We start from the raw sequence: 21,541 nt of genomic DNA, 5'->3' as shown, positions 1-21,541 counted from the left end.
GAAAACTAATGATGCTATCCAAATCTTAAGCTCTGAACTTGAGTTACAGGCTAGAGGAGCCAAACAAATTCGTGATAGTGTGGACTCCATTCAGGCAGCAGCTAGAGAAGACAGGTGAGCGGTTACAGAGCTGAGAAGACGGATCTGGAGGACAGAAGCCGAAGAAACAACATAAGGCTGGTTGGACTACCAGAAGCAGAGGAAGGGTCAGCGGACATGCCATGGATCCACAGTTGTTTTTGTTTGTTGCAGACCTATAGAGTTAATATCTGTGTGTGTAACTAGTGTCTTTATTCCCCCTAGCAGCAGACTTAAACATGTATCATCAAGGGTACATCACTGTGATTTTTTCCCTTTTCTGCCATATTACTTTGTGTGTTTATTATGCTTTTTTTTCTTGCAACAGATTCCATTTATTGTTACAAATGGCAATATTACCCCTGAATGTGTTAACACTTAATGTTAATGGGCTTAATTCTGCAGTTAAACATACAAGAGTTTTGGAATACTTACATCTAAAATCTGTCTCAATAGCACTTATACAGGAGACACACCTTAAACACTGTGACGTCTATCGTTTTCAGAATAAATACTATAGGGTAGCGGTTTCTTCATCTGACCTAAAGGTGTTGCTATATTGGTTGAAAGGAGACTTCCCCTGTTCATTAACCAGGTGGGGAATGATCAGGAAGGTAGATATGCTTTCATAAAAGTTAGACTGGGCACAATTCGACTAGTCTCAGCCTCAGTATATTGTCCCAATGAGTTAGATAGGGAATTCTTAAATGGGCTCTGTAATACCCTACTAGAATTATCAGATTGCTGGTTGGCGGCGACTTCAATGCTGTAATGAATCCTAAGATTGATAAATCCTGCTCTGATACCTCCAGCTCACTACCTTCCAAACTTCTAAATCAGTTTATTGGAGATCTTAATATAATTGATTTATGGCATCTAAAAAATAATACACTTGCAGAATATACATTCTACTCACATAGACATAAATCTTATTCTAGGATTGATTATATTTTTGTTAGTCCTTCCCTTGTTTCGGCAGAGGTCTCTATTGTAATTTTGCCAATCTTGCTGTCTACCATTCAGCAGTATTTTGCAGTTTTTTTTTCCTGACATAATCAAGGCTCCCAGATGGCGGTTTAACAGCTCACTCTTAACTAACTCGGATTTTTGTTACAGGTTTTTATATCCATTAATAGATCTCAAAGTTGTAACCCTCAAATTCTGTGGGAGGCAACAAAGTGCTTTATAGGGGTTTTTTGTATATCATTTTCCTGCACTATTTCCAAATCACAAAAGCAGCGTCTTAAAGATTTAGAAAATAACATTAAGTCATTAGAAACCCTGCAAAAACAGTGTTATTCTGAAGATCGCATGGTCAACCTGAGGTCTTTAAAGGAACAATATAAATTTCTGTCAATCGCTAAAGCTGAATTCATCTTACATAGAACTAGACATAAATACTATCTCGATGCAGAAAGGCCTAGTCACTTATTAGCTCTCAGATTGAAGGAATATGAAACTAAGGCCTATATTAATGAAGTTCTAAATTCGAACAATCAATTAATCACTGATCCTCCAGGTATTAGTAGGGTTTTCAAGGCATTTTATTCTCAGTTGTACAAATCGGAGACTTTGATGCAGTTCAATGTAAAACATTTCTTGATTAATTACAGCTTCCAATTATTTCACAATTGGATAGGGATCTTCTTGATGTACCTATAGAATTGGATGAACTTCACAAAGCTATGAAAGACCTCCAGAAGGGTAAATCACCAGGTTTAGATGGGTTGCCGCCAGAATTATACCTTGATCTTTGGGATTTGGTAGGCACTCTCATACTGGACTCCTTTAATTTCGCTATTGAGTCTGGAAGCTTTCACAGAGATCAGAAAACGGCACTAATATCCCTCTTGTTAAAAAAAAAGGAAAGGACCCATTACAGTGTTCAAGTTACAACTTGAACACTGTAATGTAAATTTGTAGTGATGTTAAATTATTTGCTAAGGTTCTCTTTCTACACTTAGAAACTGTAATACCTGCCTTAATTAGCGAAGACCAATCTGGGTTCATAAAGGGACGTCTAGCCTCAGACAATATCCGGAGATTATTTCATATTTTGGATGCTGCACACACATTCTCTAGCCCCTGTGCTGTATTTTCTTTAGATGCAGAGAAAGCCTTTGATAGGCTTGAATGGAGCTATATGTGGGCTGTCCTTGTAATATAATAATAATATAATATCCCCTGCATTTCAGCTAGAGCGCGGGACCAGACAAGGATATCCAGTTTCCCCCAATCTATTCTGTCCCCATCTATTCTTTAGAACCTTTAGCACAAGCCGTTCGACAGTCCTCAATATATCCTATAAATATTCATGGTCACAGCAACTTTATTTCACTTTATGCCGATGACATTGTCTTATATTTAGATACTTTGGACACCTCAATCCAACTTGTCATGAAGATATTAGATATTTTCAATGGTATGTCAGGATATAAAATCAACTGGTCTAAATCAGTTTTAATGTCATTAAAAAAAAACTATGCCAAAATGTTTCTATCCCTTCAATAATTCCGGTTAAGGAATCATTTACTTACCTTGAACTTAATATCTATCCTGACATCCATAAATCAGCCAGGGAAAATTATGTAGGTATGCTAGGTAAAATTAAATGTGATCTGCAAAAGGTGGAATGGTCTCAAAGTTTCCTTGAAAGGAAAAATTGTGACAATTAAGATGAATGTTTTGCCCCGTCTAAACTTCCTGTTCTTTATGCTACCACTCCCACCTCCTTTAAAATACTTTGCGGAGATTGACTCAATGATTTAAAAATTTTAATGGAACAATAAACAACCTAGAATTAGGTTAGCAACATTACAGCTGCCCAAATCCTTGGGTGGTTTAGCTGTACCAAATTTTAAACTGTATTTTATGTCATTTCAGTTAAGAGCATTACGCTCGTGACTTGACCCAGAATCCAAAACCCCATGGAGGGCTGTCGAATCTATTCTTGTCAGACCACATCGATTACAAGATTTGCTATTTACGGGTACTGGTTCTAAAAATACTGATTTGAAATTTGGATGCATTGTTGCTCACTCCCTCAAAATCTGGTCCCTCATAGAAAAACTCATGGGAGGTCCCTTTAAAATCTGCTCCACTACCCCATTATGGCGTAATTATAAACTTCTAAGAGGTGCACGGCCTTTTATTGAACCCTCTTGGTCTTCTAAGGGTATTAACGTTTGTGGTGATCTTTATGATGGAGGTTTTCTCTCTTTTCATTCATTAAAGGTTACATTTAATCTGCCAGCTTCTACCTATTTTGTGTACCTGCAATTAAGATCAGTGCTCAAAGCCTATGGAGTCTTATGGGACTCTCGTATATCCACTCATCCAATGGTGAAATGGATACAACCCCATTTACCTTCTAGAGGATATGTTGCTAGGATTTATCATAATTTAATAGAAGCCTCTACAAACCCCCTAACAATCACTACATTATGGGAAAAGGAACTTGCCACCTTAGGTTATACCCCAGAATGGGACACTATCTGGTCCAATCTTAGCTTAACATCAAAAAATGTAGCACATCAGCTTATTCACTTTAAGCTTATTCATAGAGCATACCTTACTCCTTACAGAAGGTTTAAAATGAAAATTCTAACTAATTATTACTGTCACATATGTAACACCTCTGCCCCTGGTACATTTTTAAATATGTTTTTGGAGTGTCCTGTAATTGTAAAATTTTGGAGATATGTAAACACAGTGTTGTCTGATATTCTTTGGATCCATGCTTGTGTCTCCTGAATAATAACTCCAACTTGGAGTTGAAGATGACACAGTGCAAGCTATTGTTCTCTGGATTTACTGCTGCTAAAAAGACAATTCTACAAAACTGGATTACACCTCGACTTCATATGGAATCATTTTGGGTGATTAATCTACTCAATATAGCAAAACTTGAATGTACTGCTGCTCGACTTAATCATGCTAAGCCCATAACTGTTGAAACATGGCAGACTTCTGTGTTGAATATTTTGGATTTTCTGCAAAGTATGCGTTGAATTTAAACACTTCCTTCTATTTATTTCTATCTGTGAAAATGATTGTACCCATAGAAATTCTATGTATGCTCCTTTTTCTTCTCTTTTGCATTCACTCTTGCCGCCTCCCCTTGTTGTTGTTTAAATTTTCTATGAAAAATAAAAATTCTTGATCACAAAAAAAAATAAAAATACGAGTCGGTTAGTTGGTCGGTGTGTTTCGAATTTTTGACGCCTTCAAGCATTTTAATTTACTAGAGGGCGCTTCTGTAGTAACAGGTTAACACCCAAGGACACTGTCTGCACTACAGAGACACAACATCCCCCCCCCCCCCCTATAGGTGCTGCGTCTCATAGCACTGGTAAAGCTTTCTTTCTGTCTGTTAAGTTACTGCTTTGAGATTAGTACAACTTCATTGGCTCTTAAATTCTTGTTTTTTTCATTTATTTGTTTTTTTTTTTGTTATTTCTTTGTTTGGTTTCCTCGCCCAGACGCAGTTTATTTACTTTTTATTATTTCCCATTTTCCCCATTTTCTCCCCAATTTACACGGCCAATTACCCAACCCACTCACCAGGACTCCCCCTATCACTAGTAATGCCCCAACATATGTATATACGATACATGTGAAGCCAGCCACCGCTTCTTTTCGAGCTGCTGCTGATGCAACATTGCCGAGCAGCCAGCGCACTCGGAGGAGAGCACAAAAACTCGGTTCCAGTACATCAGCTCACAGACGCCCTGTGCTGCAGAGGGAGCAGGGCCAATTGTGCTCCCTCTGAGCGCCAGCAGCTTGATGGCAAAGCTGCATCAGCTGGGGTTTGAACCTGTGACCTCCTGCTTATAGTGGCAGCGTGTTATTTACTTTGAGATTTTTTTTTTTATATTACAAATACTTATTTTTGTACCTGTGTGTTCACTATTTCGTTTTGCTCTATTAGAATTCATTAGATTATATTTCTTTTTTCTATATCTATTTTTCTGTTTTTATTAAATGTTGTTATTGGCTTATTAGCTTCTAACTTGTTGCTGCCTTCTTTGTTATTTAGCATACAGAAGGTCTTACTGGTCTTTTCAATGAATGTTGATTTACTCATTTAACTATTTTAAGCCAGACAGACACTGTGTGATTTTTTAATCGTGCGGAAAGCTCATCCGCATGTTTGAATGGTTTGTCCTGTAGGAAAACCCACGCGATTTAAATGCTGACATTAACCCACCCGCCGCCCGGACCAGACCCAAGATTTCCCATCACTTTCCTTGGGCCGGTCAGGCTCCAGGAAATAGTCTGTGATGTAGTCATCTGTTTTTTAATACTAATTTTAATTTATATAAAGCTATAGCACGATAATCACCATATGGCTAAGAAACTAAGTATTATTGTTAACGAAAACGAACTAAAGTTCTCCTTAACTGAAACTAATAAAAACAGTAATTAAAAGAAAAAACTAAAACGAATACGCTCATTTTCATGTTTGTTAATTTACTTATAAGTAAATATAATAAAAAATTCCATATCGTGATATATGATTGTTCCCAGCACTACTTTGTGACTTCACATCTTTTAAATATTTAGGTGCAGTTTTAAAAGGGGCACCAAGAATATTACTAGTAATTGTCTAAATATATAAATACAAAACGCTATACAAAGTGTGGAAGTAAGTAGTCGTAGATATGAAGTAGTGCAGTAAAAGAATAATTTAAGTATAGGAGATAGCGGGTATCAGCAGATATGGCAATATTAAACATAAACCTGTGCAGGTGTTGTATTTAAGTTAGGTGCGTAGTGTAGTGACCGGGGGTGCAAATGTACAGGATGTACAGTAAAGTGTCCAGGAGTGCAAATGTACAGGATATGCAGTGAAGTGACCAGGAGTGCAAACGTACAGGATGTACAGTAAAGTGTCCAGTAGTGCAAATGTACAGGATGTCCAGTAACGTGAAGTGTCCAGGAGTGCAAATGTACAGGACAGTGACAAAGTTTCCAGGGGTGCAAAAGAACAGTATATACAATAAAAAGGCAAAAGAGTCGCAGGGTGTAGATGTGTAGGGTGTTATTCCAGTACAGATAAAAAGGCTGTGATTTAAGAGAGCACATTTGAGACTCGTTTCTCATCTGTCCTCTCTCTTCCGGCTCCACTGGGAGGAGTTGAAGAGTCTGATCGCTCTCGGAACAAACAATCTTCTCAGTCTGTCTGTAGAGCAGCTCTGTGACAAGAACCTGCCACTGAAACTGCTCCTTTGGTCCATGATGAGGGAATGCAATGGGTGACCAGCATTATCCATGATGGAGAGTAGTTTGTGCAGTGTCCTCCTTTCTGCCACCGTTACCACAGAGTCCAGCTCCACGCCAACCACGGACCTCGCCTGCCTGACCGACTTGTCCAGACGCATCTCGTCCCTCTTCTTCATGCTTCCTCCCCAGCACACTACAGCATAGAAAAGACAGCTGGACACCACGGTCTGATAAAACATCAGCAGGAGCTTCCGACAGATGTTAAAAGACCCCAGCCTATCATCCAGATGCAGTCCGAGATACCTGTAGGTCTTCACCATCTCCACATCAACTCCCACAATGGATACTGGCTGTATGGGTGGCCTGACCCTGCAGAAGTCCACCACCATCTCCTTGGTCTTGGAGGTGTTAAGCAGCAGGTTGTTCCTATTGCACCACGACACAAAGTCTTTCACAAGGTGGTACTCCTCCTCCTTTCCTTCCCGTATACATGCCACAATGGCAGTGTTGTCCGAAAACTTCTGCATGTGGCATGTCTCAGAGTTGTACTGGAAGTCTGAGGTGTAGAGTGTAAAGAGAAACGGGGAGAGCACAGTCCCCTGTGCTGCAGACCACAGTCTCTGATGTACAGTTCTTCAGCCTGACATACTGAGGTCTGTCAGTGAGGTAGTCTGTGATCCAGTAGACCAAATATGGATCCACCTGCATCCCCACCAGCTTGTCTTTCAGAAGGAGAGGCTGAATTGTGTTGAAAGCACTGGAAAAATCAAAGAACATGACTCTCACAGTGCTGCTTCCTCTGTCCAGATGAGAGTGGGTCTGGTGGAGAAAGTACAGTATGGCATCATCCACTCCCACTTTCTCTCTGTAGGCGAATTGTAAGGGGTCCATTGCATGTTGGACCTGGGGTCTGAGGTGGTGTAGAAGCAGACGTTCCAGGGTCTTCATGATATGTGAAGTAAGAGCGACCGGCCTGTAGTCATTGAGCTCACTGGGATGTGTCTTCTTGGGTACTGGAACCAGGCATGATGTCTTCCACAATGTGGGGACCCTCCCCAAACGCAGACTCAGGTTGAAGATGTGCTGCAGGGGAGCCCCCAGCTCAGCTGCACATGACTTCAGTAGTCTGGGACACACTTTGTCTGGCCCAGCTGCCTTTCACCTCTCCTAAGTTCACCTCTAACCTGGTCAGTAGTGAAGGTGTGCAGAGGGGGAGGAGGAGGGGAGCCTACAGTGATGCTGGTGGTCAGGACAGCTGAGTGTGGGGATGAGGGGGGGAGCGGGGGCTGAGTTGCTAGATGAGATGAAGGGGGGTGTGAAGGAGGTGTCAGCCAGAGCTGTAGGATCTTGAACAGGGAAGTAGGATCTTGTAGAAGAAGAAGGCTCTCTCTACTTCACCATCTGCAGCACTGTCCATCCTCTGTGATTGTCTTCATTCCATTCCATACCTCCCTCATGTCATTTTCTCTCAGCTTCTGCTCCACCTTCTTCCTGTAGGACTCCTTGGCCTCTCGCAAATGGACTTTGAGCTCCCTCTGTACGCTCCTAAGCTCCTCCTGGTTGTTATCTTTAAAGACCCTCTTCTTCTTGTTTAGAAGGCCTTTAACATTGCTGGTAATCCAGGGCTTGTTGTTAGCAAAACAACGCACAGTTTTCACAGGAACAACAATGTCCATGCAAAAGTTCATGTAGTCCGTCATGCAGTGTGTAATCCCCTCAATGTCCTCCCCGTATGGCTCCTGCAATACACTCCATTCAGTGGACTCAGCTGCCTCAGCACCAGGAGACCATTTCCTGAAAGAGCGTGTAGATGCAGGTTGCCTACGGACCTGGGGCTTGTACTGGGGTTGCAGGTAGATCAGGTTGTGGTCAGATTTTCCCAGAGGGGGGAGAGGTGTGGGGGAGTATGCATCCTTTAGGTTGGAGTAAAGGAGATCAATAGTTCTATTCTTCCTGGTGGGACAGTTCACATACTGGTGGAAAGTCCAGTGTGACATTGTTAAAGTCCCCCGAGATGGCAATGAAAGCTTCAGGATGCTGTGTCTGAAGTCTCACGATGGTTGCGTGAATGACGTCACACGCGGTCTCGGCATCAGCGCGAGGAGGGATGTAAACACAAACAACAATGGCGTGGGAAAGCTCTCTGGGCATGTAGTAGGGTCGGAGACTCACCGCCAACAGTTCAACATCCCGACAGCAGATGATCTCCTTCACAGTTACATGTCCTGGGTTACACCATCTGATGTTCACAAACAGCACGAGCCCCCCACCTTTGTTTTTTCCGCTCCGTTTGGGGTCTCTGTCCGCTCTTACAGTGGTGAAGCCGGGAATATCCACGTTAGCATCCAATATGTTGCTGGTTAGCCACGTTTCTGTGAAGCATAAAATGCTACACTCCCGATACACCCTCTGGTTACTAACCAGCGCCGCCAGTTCATCCGTCTTGTTGGTCAGAGCGTTCACATTCCCCATCACCACAGAAGGAACAGATGGTTTAAACCTCCAGCGTTTCTCCATGCGCTTAGCCTTTAGCTTCGCTCCAGCTATACACCCACGATAGGGTCGGCGCAGCTCTGTCGGGATGCGATGCGTCTGGCCGGCGTGTTCCTTTGTTCGCAGCGCCAGCAACTCTTCCCTCGTGTAAACAAGGTTAGTTCCCCACGCGCTCGCGAAAGTGGATTCCATGTCCATAGGACATACAAGTAATCACTAAACTAGTGATACAAGAGTCTAAAAAACAAAGTAAAGTAAGGAAAAAGGCTAAAAAAATACACAAAAGACAGAGCTACTGGAAAGGCTGCCGCTCAGTACGGCGCCGGAAGTGTAAGTTATTGACGCTTTACAGATATGCTGTCCTTTATTTCTACTGAATTTGATCATTTAATTATTGCTGGTGATTTAAACATTCATATTGATAATCCCAAGGATAATTATGCCAGAGAACTCTATGATGTATTTGACTCTTTTGAACTCTCTCAGCATGTGACGGGAAGCACACACTGTCATGGTCACACTCTGGATTTGGTGATTTCGAAGGGTCTCAACAGCCTCTATTAAAGATGTTGCACTGTCAGATAACTACTGTGTATTCTTTAAAATGTGGACTTCAATACACAGCGAAGCCAGACAGATTAGGTACAAGAAAAGGCAGATAAATGACATGACAGCTGAGCTTTTTGTGAGCAAAGTGTGCTCTGCACCATGCAAACTAAGACTCTGTAGATACTCTGCTGGATAGTTTTAACTCAAAAACTGCAAGAGTTTTAGATGAGATTGCACCAGATAGAGTTAAAACCATGCCATGCAAGCAGAAAGCTCCATGGAGAAATAATACTGCAGTTCAGCTCCAAAACAGAGAACGCAGAAAGGCTGAGCGCAGATGGCGTAAAACCAAGCTTCACATTGACAAAGGAATTTTGAAGGATAGACAGCGTGATTACAAAAAAATAATGTGCACATCTAGACAATCCTACTCCTCCAGCATTATTAACAATAATATTAACAATAGCAAAGTTTTTTTTCAAAGTGGTTGACAGACTAACAAACTCAGCTACATATATGGCCCATGAGCTAGTTTCAACTGAGAGATGTAATGAGTTTGCAATTTTTACATCAGTACATCTATATCCACCAACGCCCATTAATGAAGAATTTTTAATTAATACAGTAAGTCATCTCAAATCATCCACTTGCAGTCTTGATACATTACCAACCAAGCTTAAAAAGAATATTTTTTACTCAATATCAGCGGACATTCTTCAAATAGTAAATACCTCACTCATGTCAGGTGTTTTTCCAAATGCACTAAAAACTGCCGTTGTGAAGCCTCTCTTGAAAAAGAAAAATCTAGATACAAACTTATTAAACAATTATAGACCAATCTCTAATCTACCAATTATTAGAAAAAATAATTGAAACGTTTGTTTTCAAGCAAATTGTGCACTTTTCTGTCTAATCATAGTACTGAGACTAATTAAGCTAATTAAGCTGGATTCAAGAGGCCTAAAATCTAAAGAACTAGTGCGTAATCTTGGTGTACAAATGGACTCTGATCTCACTTTTAATAGTTATGTCAAACAGTCACCAAATCAGCATTTTATCACCTCAAGAACATCAATAAGATCAGAGATTTTCTGTTTAAATCAGACCTGGAGAAACTCATCCACGCCTTTATTTCTAGTAGGATTGATTACTGCAATGGACTCAAAATGATTACATTATCAACGTATCATAAAATAAATGGAAACACCCTAAACTTATCGGGTCTAATAATGTGAATCTGTATGTTAACTTTGTTTCAAAATGCTTTGTTTGTTCTATTTAATTATATTTATATTAGATTTAGGCTGCCTGTCATGATAATTACATGAATGACAAATCATATAATATATGGAGAAATGTTTGGTGAACTTGGCCAAAATATCAGCTTTTTTTAAAAACAGCAGCTTTATTTTATTTAATATTATTACTGTATCAGACTTAATTATGTTGAGTAAAAAACTGAAGGGGAAGTTGGCAATGCCTTTTGTCCCCTGGGGGCTGCCTTAGTTTTGAGGTAGGGTTGTTTTGGGACCAAAGAGAGCGCGCCTGCGAGCAAGGGTTTTTTTTTCTTGCTGAGAAGTTTTGATCAGGTGGAGTAAAGTGGACTATTTTGCACTCTTGTCTCGGTTATTTCTATTTAATTCCTCCAAGTAACACTAGTACTAGTATGTTTTATAAAGGGTGTATTTACATTTATTTTTCTGGTGCACACCAGCTGTATACATTTTTTCTCGCTTTATTCTCCGACTGCAACTTCTCAACGCCTCCTTCGCCTGTGTGGCTCCGCGCTCTCGCAACGGCACAGATCTGATTGGCTGAGGAGAGCGTTTAGTGATCTTACAGCACGTTGCTTTAAATAAACACAGTCAGAACTAAATCCTTCTCAGTAGTTTATCGGTTTGGGTCCGGATTGGACAACGTCTGGGTCCGGACCCGGACCGCGGTCCGCTTATTAGTGACCTCTGCCATAGAGGTACCATGATGTGGAGTCTACAACCCACAGAAGTTACTCAGGTAGTGCAGCTCATCCAGGATGGCACATTAATATGAGCTGTGGCAAGAAGGTTTGCTGTGTCTGTCAGCACAGTGTCCAGAGCATGAAGCAGATACCAGGATACAGGCCAGTACACCAGTAGACATAGAGGGGGCTGTAGGAGGGCAACAACCCAGCAGCAGGACTTTTGTGCAAGGAGGAACAGGAGGAGCCTGGAAAATGACCTCCAGCAGGCAACTAATATCCATGTTTTGCCTCAAACTGTCAGAAACACTCCATGAGGGTGGAATGAGGGCCCAGCATCCACAAGTGGGGCTTGTGCTTACAGCCCAACACCGTGCAGGGCGATTGCCAATTGCCAGAGAACCCCAAGATTGGCAAATTTGCCATTGGCATCCTGTGCTCTTCACAGATGAGACCAAGTTCACAGTGAGCACATGTGACAGACGTGAGAGAGTCTGGAGACGCAGTAGAGAACATTCTGCTGCTGCAACATCCTCCAGCATGACCTTTGGAGGGCCGCACAGACCTTCTCACCAGAGGTACCCTGACTGCCATTAGGTACCGAGATGAGATCCTCAGACCCATTGTGAGATCATATGCTGGAGCAGTGGGCCCTGGGTTCCTTCTGATGCAGGACAATACTAGACCGCATGTGGCTGGAGTGTGTCAGCAGTTCCTGCATGATGAAGGCATTGAAGCTATGGACTGGCCCCGCCCATTTCCCCACACCTAAATCTAATCCAGCACATCTTGGACATCATGTCTCACTCCATCCACCAACACCACACTGCACCACAAACTGTCCAGGAGTTGACTGACTGTTTAATCCAGGTCTGAGAGGAGATTTCTCAGGAGAACATCCACTGCCTCTTCAGGAAAATGACCAGGTGTTGTAGGGAGGTCATACAGGCACATGGAGCCACACACACTACTGATCCTCATTTTAACTAATCTTGAGGAATTTACACTGAAGTTAAATCACCCTGTCATTTGATTCTTCACTTTGATTTTGAGTAAATAAAGATTTTTAACTGGAATATTGTATTCATTGAGATCTATAATGTGTTACTTTAGTGTTTCCTTTATTTTTTTGAGTAGTGTATATATTTCCTATTATGAACTGTCACGATTACTCAAATCACAGGGTGCTGTTTTCCTAGTAGCTCCTAAAATGTAAAGGAATTTAGCAACAGGAAGAGCTTTCTCTTAAAAAACTAGCAAACTTATAAACCTTCACAAAAATGTTTGGGACTTAGACACAGTTTTAATCTTTATATCTGGACTAAAATTTACTAGGTTGTCTTATTTTCGCTTTAGGAAAAGTTTCCGCTCAGAGAAAGGGTGCAGATCCAGGGGTTCATGGACATAAGGGAACTGTGGTAAACTGAGATGCTGGTGCTGTTGTTTACCCACTGCACTCAGTCACTCAGGTTTGTGGACGGTGGAGTTGGTGGTTGTACACTAATAGATGTTTAGCCCTCAGGTTTTCCTGTCTCCTGTCTAGCCGGACTGATGGAAGTCTCTGGAAGTCTTTCATGTCACCCACCACAAAACAGCTGTTCACCACCCAGGCTATGCCACCTGCCCCAGACTAACTCCTCACTCTCCACTACTAATTACATAGATTTTTATTTTAACAAGGTATTTTTTAAATGCTTTCATTGCTTGTGTGGCTATTCATATTAGATTATATATTAGACCCAAGTGTAGATAGATAGATAGATAGATAGATACTTTATTGATCCCCGAGGGGAAATTCTTGACATCCAGCAGCAGGTTTGTATAGTACACAAAGTTACAAAAAGATAAAAAATATATAAATGATAAATATACACTAGAGATCAAAATTAGAGAACAATTTATGAACACTTGGTTTTTTCACAAATAGTGTAGTCTTCATTGCTCAACATTTGAAGGATGTTTTGGTGTGGCTTTACCATGCAACGAGAATAGTATTTTGTAAAATTACCAAGGCACTTCAACAAAAAAACCTTTATTTTGCAAAAAGCACAATGATCAAAATTAGAGAACAACAATGCCTATAGCACCAAGAAAGATTACAGCATTTTTTTTCTGAAGGTTACAACAGTCAACAATTAGTAGGAAGTGTACAGTCCGTTGCTTTGAATGACTTCAGCACATCTGCGGCCACAGGACATCACTAGTCTCTCACACTGCTCTGGTGTGATTCTGGTCCACTCTTCTTTCAGTCTCTTCCACAGTTCAGTGACAGTAGTGGGTTTCTTGGCCATAACTTTGTCACCAAGGATTTTCCAAAGGTTTTCTTTTGGGTTTAGATCAGGACTCTGGGCTGGCCATTTCATTATTTTAATATTTTCAGTTTCAAGGTACTGCTTTACCCGTTTTGCTGTGTGGCAGGGGGCATTGTCCTGCATAAAAACTGCTGGCTGATTGGGTGATGAACGCAGGGAAGGAACTGCATGTTGTCGAAGAAGGTTCTGATAAACATTTGCATTTACTCTGCCATGTAGCTCTATAAATGGCCCAACTCCTGTTGCCGAAAACATTCCCCAAACCATGACACTTCCTCCTCCACCTTTCACTGACTTCTTTACACACTTTGGGTTCAGTCTTTCCCCAGTCTGACGACGAACATAATGTTTCCCATCAGACCCAAATAAATTAAACTTACTTTCATCACTAAAGTGAACTTTGGACCACTTCTCCTCTGTCCACACAACATGTTCTTCAGCAAAGGCTAGTCTAGCCTTTTGATTCTTTCTGCTAATGAGGGGTTTGGTCACTGCAGAGTGGGCTTTCAGTCCAACTGTTCTTAAACGTCGAGACACTGTATGACGAGACAGATCCTTGCCCTGTTCAATGCTGAACTGGCGAGCAATTCCAGTTGCTGTGTTGAATCGATTGCTCATTGAGATTCTCCGTATTATCCTGTCCTCTCTTGCATTTGTCTTTCGTGGGCGACCAGCCTTCTTGTGGGACTTGAATGAGTTTGTAGTGTTGTAAAGATGCAACATTCTAGAAATCACAGATTTGGAACGATCCACTTCTCTTGCTATGGCAGATATGGTCATTCCTTTGGCCTTCATCTGGACAACCTGCTGCCGGAGGGTTTCAGTTACTTTAGAACGGCTGGCCATCTTGCAAAGTCAGTGAAAACTGGAAGTTAGGCTGGCAGTTAAATAGGGTTTGTCAGATAATTATGGAAATTAGCACCAGGTGCCAGATTGACACCAGGAACTGGGAGGTATCTGAAAGTGTTCTCTAATATTGATCAGTGTTCTTTTTTTTAAATATCTCTTTTTTATATTTATATTGTGCTTGAAAATATTCATAACTTGTGAAATACGTTTAAAATATTACTATTTTACTACTGTTTGAAACATTTTAAATAGGGCTATGCAGTGAGTTTAATATTTAGGGAAATTATATGTTGTTCTCTAATTTTGATCTCTAGTGTAAATACAACAAAATAAAAAAATAAAATGAAATTATAAAAGTACAGTCTTTAGTGTGTGTGTGATGTAAAATGGAGGTAGTGCAGTTGAACACAATAGACAGCGAACACCAGTTGATGTGCATAAAGTAAGGATATATAGGATATACAGTGCCCTCCATAATTATTGGCACCCCTGGTTAAGATGTGTTCTTTAGCTTCTCATAAATTGAGTTTTGTTCAAAATAATATAGGACCACGATGGAAAAAAAGAGTAAAATACAACCTTTAACTCAAGTGAATTTATTCAGTAGGAAAAAAATCCCACATTAAGAAATAATTATTTAACATCAAATCATGTGTGCCACAATTATTAGCACCCCTGATGTTAATACTTTGTACAACCCCCTTTTGCCAACAAAACAGCACCTAATCTTCTCCTGTAATGTTTCAGAAGATGGGAGAATACAGAAAGAGGGATCTTTGACCATTCCTCTTTGCACATTCTCTCTAAATCATCCAACGACCTGGGTCCTCTCCTCTGCACTCTCCTCTTCAGCTCACCCCACAGGTTTTCAATGGGGTTGAGGTCTGGGGACTGAGATGGCCATGGGAGGAGCTTGATTCTGTGTGCGGTGAACCATTTCTGTGTAGATTTGGCCACATGTTTAGGGTCATTATCTTGCTGAAAGACCCAGTGACGACCCATCTTCAGCTTTCGGGCAGAAGCCACCAGATTTTGTTTTAAAATGTCCTGGTATTTTAGAGCATTCATGATGCCATGCACCCTAACAAGGTTCCCAGGGCCTTTAGAAGAGAAACAGGCCCACAGCATCACTGATCCCCCGCCGTATTTCACAGTGGGCATGAGGTGCTTTTCTGCATACTCAGCTCTTGTGTTACGCCAGACCCACTTAGAGCATTTGTTGCCAAAAAGCTCTATCTTTGTTTCATCTGACCAAAGCACACGGTCCCAGTTGAAGTCATAGTACCGCTTAGCAAACTCCAAACGTTTGCGTTTATGATTGTGAGTGAGAAATGGTTTCTTCCGTGCATGCCTCCCAAACAGCTTGTTGGCATGTAGATAGTGCCTGATGGTTGTTTTGGAGACTTTGTGACCCCAAGAAGCTACCATTTGTTGCAATTCTGTAACAGTGAGCTTTGGAGAACTTTTTATTTCTCTTATCATCCTCCTCACTGTGTGTGGTGGCGAAATAAACTTGCGTCCTCGTCCAGGCTTGTTTACCACTGTTCCAGTTGTTTTAAACTTCTTAATAATTCCTCTGACAGTAGATATGGACAGGTGTAGGCGAGTAGCGATTTTCTTGTAGCCATTGCCTGACTTGTGAAGGTCAACACACATCTGCCTCACTTGAATGGTATGTTCCTTTGTCTTTCCCATGTTGAAGATAAATGGCCTCTGTCACGTCATATTTATACCCCAGGGAAACAGGAAGTTGTGAATTACTAATTAAATGTTCCTACATACTCTGATCAACTTCGTAAACTACTGTAGAAGTGACAGAAATACTTTTATTAAATTTATTTCCTAAGAAATGTTAGGGGTGCCAATAATTGTGGAACAGGTGATTTTATGAAGAATAATTATTTCTTAGTCAGGGATTTTATTTCCCCCTTAAAATTTACTTGAGTTAAAGGTTGGACTTTACTTTTTTTTCCCATCGTGGTCCTATATTATTTTGAACAAAACTCAATTTATGAGAAGCTAAAGAACACATCTTAACCAGGGGTGCCAATAATTATGGAGGGCACTGTATAAAGATATATATATCTTTTTAACATTCATTTATAAGTTGATGAGAGTAGCTGATTATTAGGAATTATAATTCCGACTGCAACTTAATACAGGCTTTATGTAATCAGTAAACACAGCGCTAAGGAGTTAAGAATAAACAAGTTCAAGTTAGCTTAGCTAATTGTTGTAAACAATATGCTTGAGTTTTTTAATTTACATACTTAAAGTACTGATTATGAAATTATTATTATTACTTTATTTATTTCCATTTGTGTTTGCAGTTTGGAAATGTATGTTGAGAATTAAAAATATAACTTATCTAAAAAAGGAAACCAATTGCTCATTCATTATTAAGTGAAATGTCTTGTTTTTTTGTGTATTTTTAAGTACTCTTTAAGCACACAAATATTATTTTATTCAATTACTCGATTAATCAAATCTATTTTTCAGTAGAGTACTCGATTACTAAAATAATCGATAGCTGCAGCCCTACATGTGATAGTAAATGTTAAATGTGAGTCTTGGTTCCTCACAAGGTTTTTTCATCCTCCTAGCTTAACACTAACTGCTCCCTGAGTGTCACGTCTGTTGCTGAAAGCGCCTCTGTTCCTTCCACACCCACCTCTAACGAAGGCTCTCAGTCTAACAACTACACTACCCAGAATGCACCACCCGCTGACATCACGCACACACCTGATCACGACACCTCACCTGCTCCCTCCAGGAAGTCCGGAATACTGATATATACCTGCACTATAAAGGAGCACACCACACACACACCGGTTCCGAGTATTGTTGGTTCTACCGCATTACAAAGCTTTCTGATATCTTGTCTTTGCTATTTTTGTGTATGACCTTGCTTTTTGTTTTCTCAACGCCGATTTTTGCCTTTGCCTCTGATATTGGATTTCCTGTGTATTACCTGGACTGTGTATCACTTCTGTCTTTTTGGATTATCTCTGCTGCTGGATATCTCATGTATGAACTCTGGTCTGTTTCATGGTTATGGTATGGTTTTGTCTACGTGGCTCCTGTTAACGGTGATTACCTTCCTTTCTGTATTGACCAACGTTATACCTCTGTTTATTTTTAATAAACGGTTTTACAATATCTTTACGTGTCTGCGTTCTGTGCCCACCATGATACCGAGTGCCATGATGGCTGCACTTCATTGTGTGTGTCTTTTGAGTGTTTTCACTGGTGTGCGTTATTTCTGTCATTTCAAATTAAAAGTGGTCATTTAAATTATTACTTGAGTAAAAAAAGCTATTTAGTAAAATGTTAATAGATGAGTGAGTTACTTCCCCAATCACATTTAATAATCCATTGTTAATGACTCTCTACCAGATGTTGCAGTATATACTGTGGCTGCATTTGATAGGTCAAACAAAGTCACGCAAGATGCTTGTGACTGGTAAATGGCAGTGGCAATTTTCTGGGTATGCAAAGACCTGGGGCTTAAGTCCAGTTAATCATAGAATTTTTTTTTCAGCATTTTAAAATTAAAATTATATAAAATTATATTTTGCTTTTTAAATTTAATGGATTTAAAAGTGTTAATTTCTTCATAAACATAATTAAAACATCTAGAAAGCAAGAGGGAAACACTTAGCAGAAAATGAAAAGAACTATAAAAAAATATATTACTAGCTTTCACTATAGGCATGGCCTAGAGATGTTTTCCTAGTGATTCTATGTCAACAAAGCATTTTTTGTAACAATGCCATTTATTCCAAGTTTCTAGTACTTAATGTTTGTTAGTAAATTATATTTTACTTTTACTGCTGATCACTTAAACATGAATATCAGTCCAAAGGTGACTACACAATTAATAAGAATAGTGGCAATACTACATGAATATTACATTTGGTGAACATATAGATTATTGTTGAAGAACCTTACAGCACAGCGATAGAAATGCATGAAATCATTTCCAATTTCGAAAAAAAAAACTCCTTTTATAGGACATAATACAGGTCCAGTTATTAGCCTGTGATTCCAGTTTACCTTTATAATTTCAGCCTCAGCTTCATATAGATGAAGATGAGGGATTGTTTTGTGCGTACCAGAGTATAAAAGAGACAATGGACAATGTTTAAAAACTACAGCAGCACTGCTGTGTCTCATCCACTTGTACCAGAACAACACACTACAGCACTAAAAAAAAGAAACAGATGCAGAACTACAGTCTGTAATTATAGAACTACAAAGTGTCCTATATGACAAGTGGGGCTTAAAAGAATACGAGGTGGTCCTAATCAAAGATGTATAGTAAAGCTACCTAACTACTGTACTTTAGTAAAATGCTGTATTTGTACTTTACTGGAGTATTACTTTTACTTCACTACATATTTTAATACTTTTTACATGCTGCCTCGTTACTTGTTACCAGGGGCGATGCCAGGTCTTTTTAGGGGCTCAGGAACTGCCAGCATTAATCTATGTTCTCTCCACTAAGCACACACCTGCGCACACAATATTAAACAGAGCTCATTATTCTGTTCTGTCCCACTCCTGATATGTCCTGTGTGTGTCCGAATCTAAATGATTCTATTTCTTCTTCTATTTAACACACACCCCTCCTGGAGACTTCCCAAATTCTTTTACAGTCCATGTGTTTTTAAAGGAAGGTGGTGTGGCTGGTTTCGACCTGTGCTCAACACCCCTAAACCTCTGACCTTAGAATCCCTCAAAATTATAAAAATGTAAGAACCATTCCAAACCAACATTACCACTGAATCCAGAGTGAGAGATGCTCTGCACTGTCACCGGGATTGACGAAGCTCCTCATCACTGAGAGAATTAAGTGATCAAGGTGGAACAGAGCAATTTAGGTCAATAAGGTAATACATACAAAATCACCTGATTCCAAACTTCAGTTAACATGCTTGCCTTTCATCATGCATTTCCACAAAAGTGGACTAAAGGCAGTTAAGATAACAACAGGTAAATGTTATGTCAATTCATCACTTTTTAAGAACAGAAATCATACCTGTCGTTTTCAGTGGGCCGCAGTGAGGTCAGCCTGAAGCTTAAGTTTCGGTCCAGTTTGGTTTGGCTCTTTGTCCTTTTAATGGAACCTTTAAGTCGCTTGCTGAAAAAACCCTGAAAGAGAATGACACGGATAGCAGTCAGGTGAGCTGCTGTCAGAAAAGTCCACTGCTCACTGGTGCATATTCTAGAGCATGATAGGTAATCCTATCATTTTTGGTGTGTTTAGTATTCTTTTTTTAAGACATTTACTCAAACGCAGGCAATGAATTTGGTATAAATCTATCACACCAGAGAGGTATCACTTAGTTTTATCTGTTTCCACGCAACAAAAACTTTACACATATAGTGGACTTTTATCTAATACAGCAATTTAGGCCTTACAATGACTCTACAGCATCGCCTTACAATTTCTAAATTAGTGTTTGTTGTGATTGCCACAAACCTTTATCAGAGTTAATGAATTTTGGAAGGAGCACTCTCAACACATCTCAACATCACAGGAACTCTTTAGATAACTTTAGATAATAAATTGTGATTAGATAAAAACCTGTACTGAAAGGAACTGCAGTCTGTAATTATACAACTACAAAGTGTAGAAACAAGGAGGTGAATATTTTCACCTGAGGGTGTATTAAGTAGAATAAAAATGATATCAATTGTGTCATAAGAAGCATTTCTCTTAGCATATTTATATACACATATACTGTAAACAGTTTAGTTTAGTTTAGTTTACAATGGGGTAGATGTTGCATTAGAAGGTATGAGGTAGTTAAACAGTAATAGCAATGGTATGAGAATTACAGTTTAAAATGTGTATTATAACAGATTATAATACAGCTGCAAGTGTCAATCAGCAGGTTCAAGCACATTTAGCAGAAGGAGGATCAGTGCTTTTTTTTTTTTTTTTTTTTTTTTTTAAAGATTTGCACTAAATTTGGCATCTTGCCTCAATTTCACATTTCATATACCAATCTCACATTTTGTTAGGACCCTACCTGTCCATTTAGGTTTGTAAAACCAAGGGCGTGATTTAGGACGTGTCCTGTGTCTTTGGTATCTTGAGGGTGCGAAAAATATGCCTTGCGCAGCTCCAACAGCGCAAAGGGTGTGTTTTAATTCCCTTAATTATTCATGGGTGTGTTTTGGGCGTAACGTGAGATTGTAGTCATTACCTTTAAGAGGCAGCTGCGCGCTGACTTCTGTTCATTCCTATTTTAAGAGCGCAGAGGAAACTGACTGTGCGTCAGGCTGTGAAGATAAACCAGCAGCTTAGGGAAGAGTAAAGTTATTTTATTCTCTATTCTGTTTATTGTTTATGTAAAAACTGGGTTTGCAACACTGAATATTAATCAAGCAATCGATTATTTACACTGGATAGGGACCCTCATTTACAGTTTAAAAGGGATTAAAAATATAAAAAAAAAATAGAAATAAAAACTGACATTTACTATAGACAAATAAAATATATACATAAAAAAGGAAAAATAGGACATTTTAAAAATATCATAAAAAGTAAAGAATTTATGAATCTTATGAATAAAATAATAATAGCAGTAAAATTTAAGTAAAATGATAAGAATGATAAGAAATTATTAAATTTATACAAATAAACTAGCATGGGAATCATGGGAAAAATATATATTTATATTTAATAATTTGATTAATAAAATAATAAAAATAATTAAAATGAATAACAAAATGAATAATATAAAATTTAAAGTGTGCAGAATAATAAAAGTTTCAGTTTCAGTTAGTTTCAGTTTTAAATCATTGAAACAGCTCATCAAAACTTCAACCTATCCTTTATATTTAACAATGTTTGATTAACTTACAGGTGCTTACTTATTTTTATTTAACTGAACTGAGTTTTATATTATTTCGCGCTGAATTCTGCTCCACGCTGCGAAAGATAGAAAGAGAGAGAGAGAGAGTGCGGCGCATTTTGCCTGATTTCTCTAATTATCAGTAAATATGTGGCTTTAATAGTGAGTTTAATAGTGAGCATTTTCCTTATTTATCACAACGTTTTTTTTTT

At 39.4% G+C, this 21,541-nt stretch overlaps 1 protein-coding gene across 7 annotated transcripts in view; it reads right to left on the bottom strand.

Annotated features, from left to right (window-relative positions):
• rasal2 (RAS protein activator like 2) overlaps positions 1 to 21,541 on the bottom strand; it is a 207,202-nt gene that overhangs the window by 107,596 nt on the left and 78,065 nt on the right. For all 7 annotated transcript variants that reach the window (XM_049483149.1, XM_049483146.1, XM_022663442.2 and 4 more), the window contains one exon: positions 19,505 to 19,617. In XM_049483149.1, coding sequence (XP_049339106.1) covers positions 19,505 to 19,617 — 113 coding nt within the window. The remainder of the gene's footprint in view (positions 1 to 19,504; positions 19,618 to 21,541) is intronic.

This window comes from Astyanax mexicanus, chromosome 8 (assembly GCF_023375975.1).
Source record: "Astyanax mexicanus isolate ESR-SI-001 chromosome 8, AstMex3_surface, whole genome shotgun sequence".
In the NCBI taxonomy this organism is placed as follows: Eukaryota; Metazoa; Chordata; class Actinopteri; order Characiformes; family Acestrorhamphidae; genus Astyanax; species Astyanax mexicanus.
This window is presented reverse-complemented; position numbering and strand designations above follow the sequence as displayed.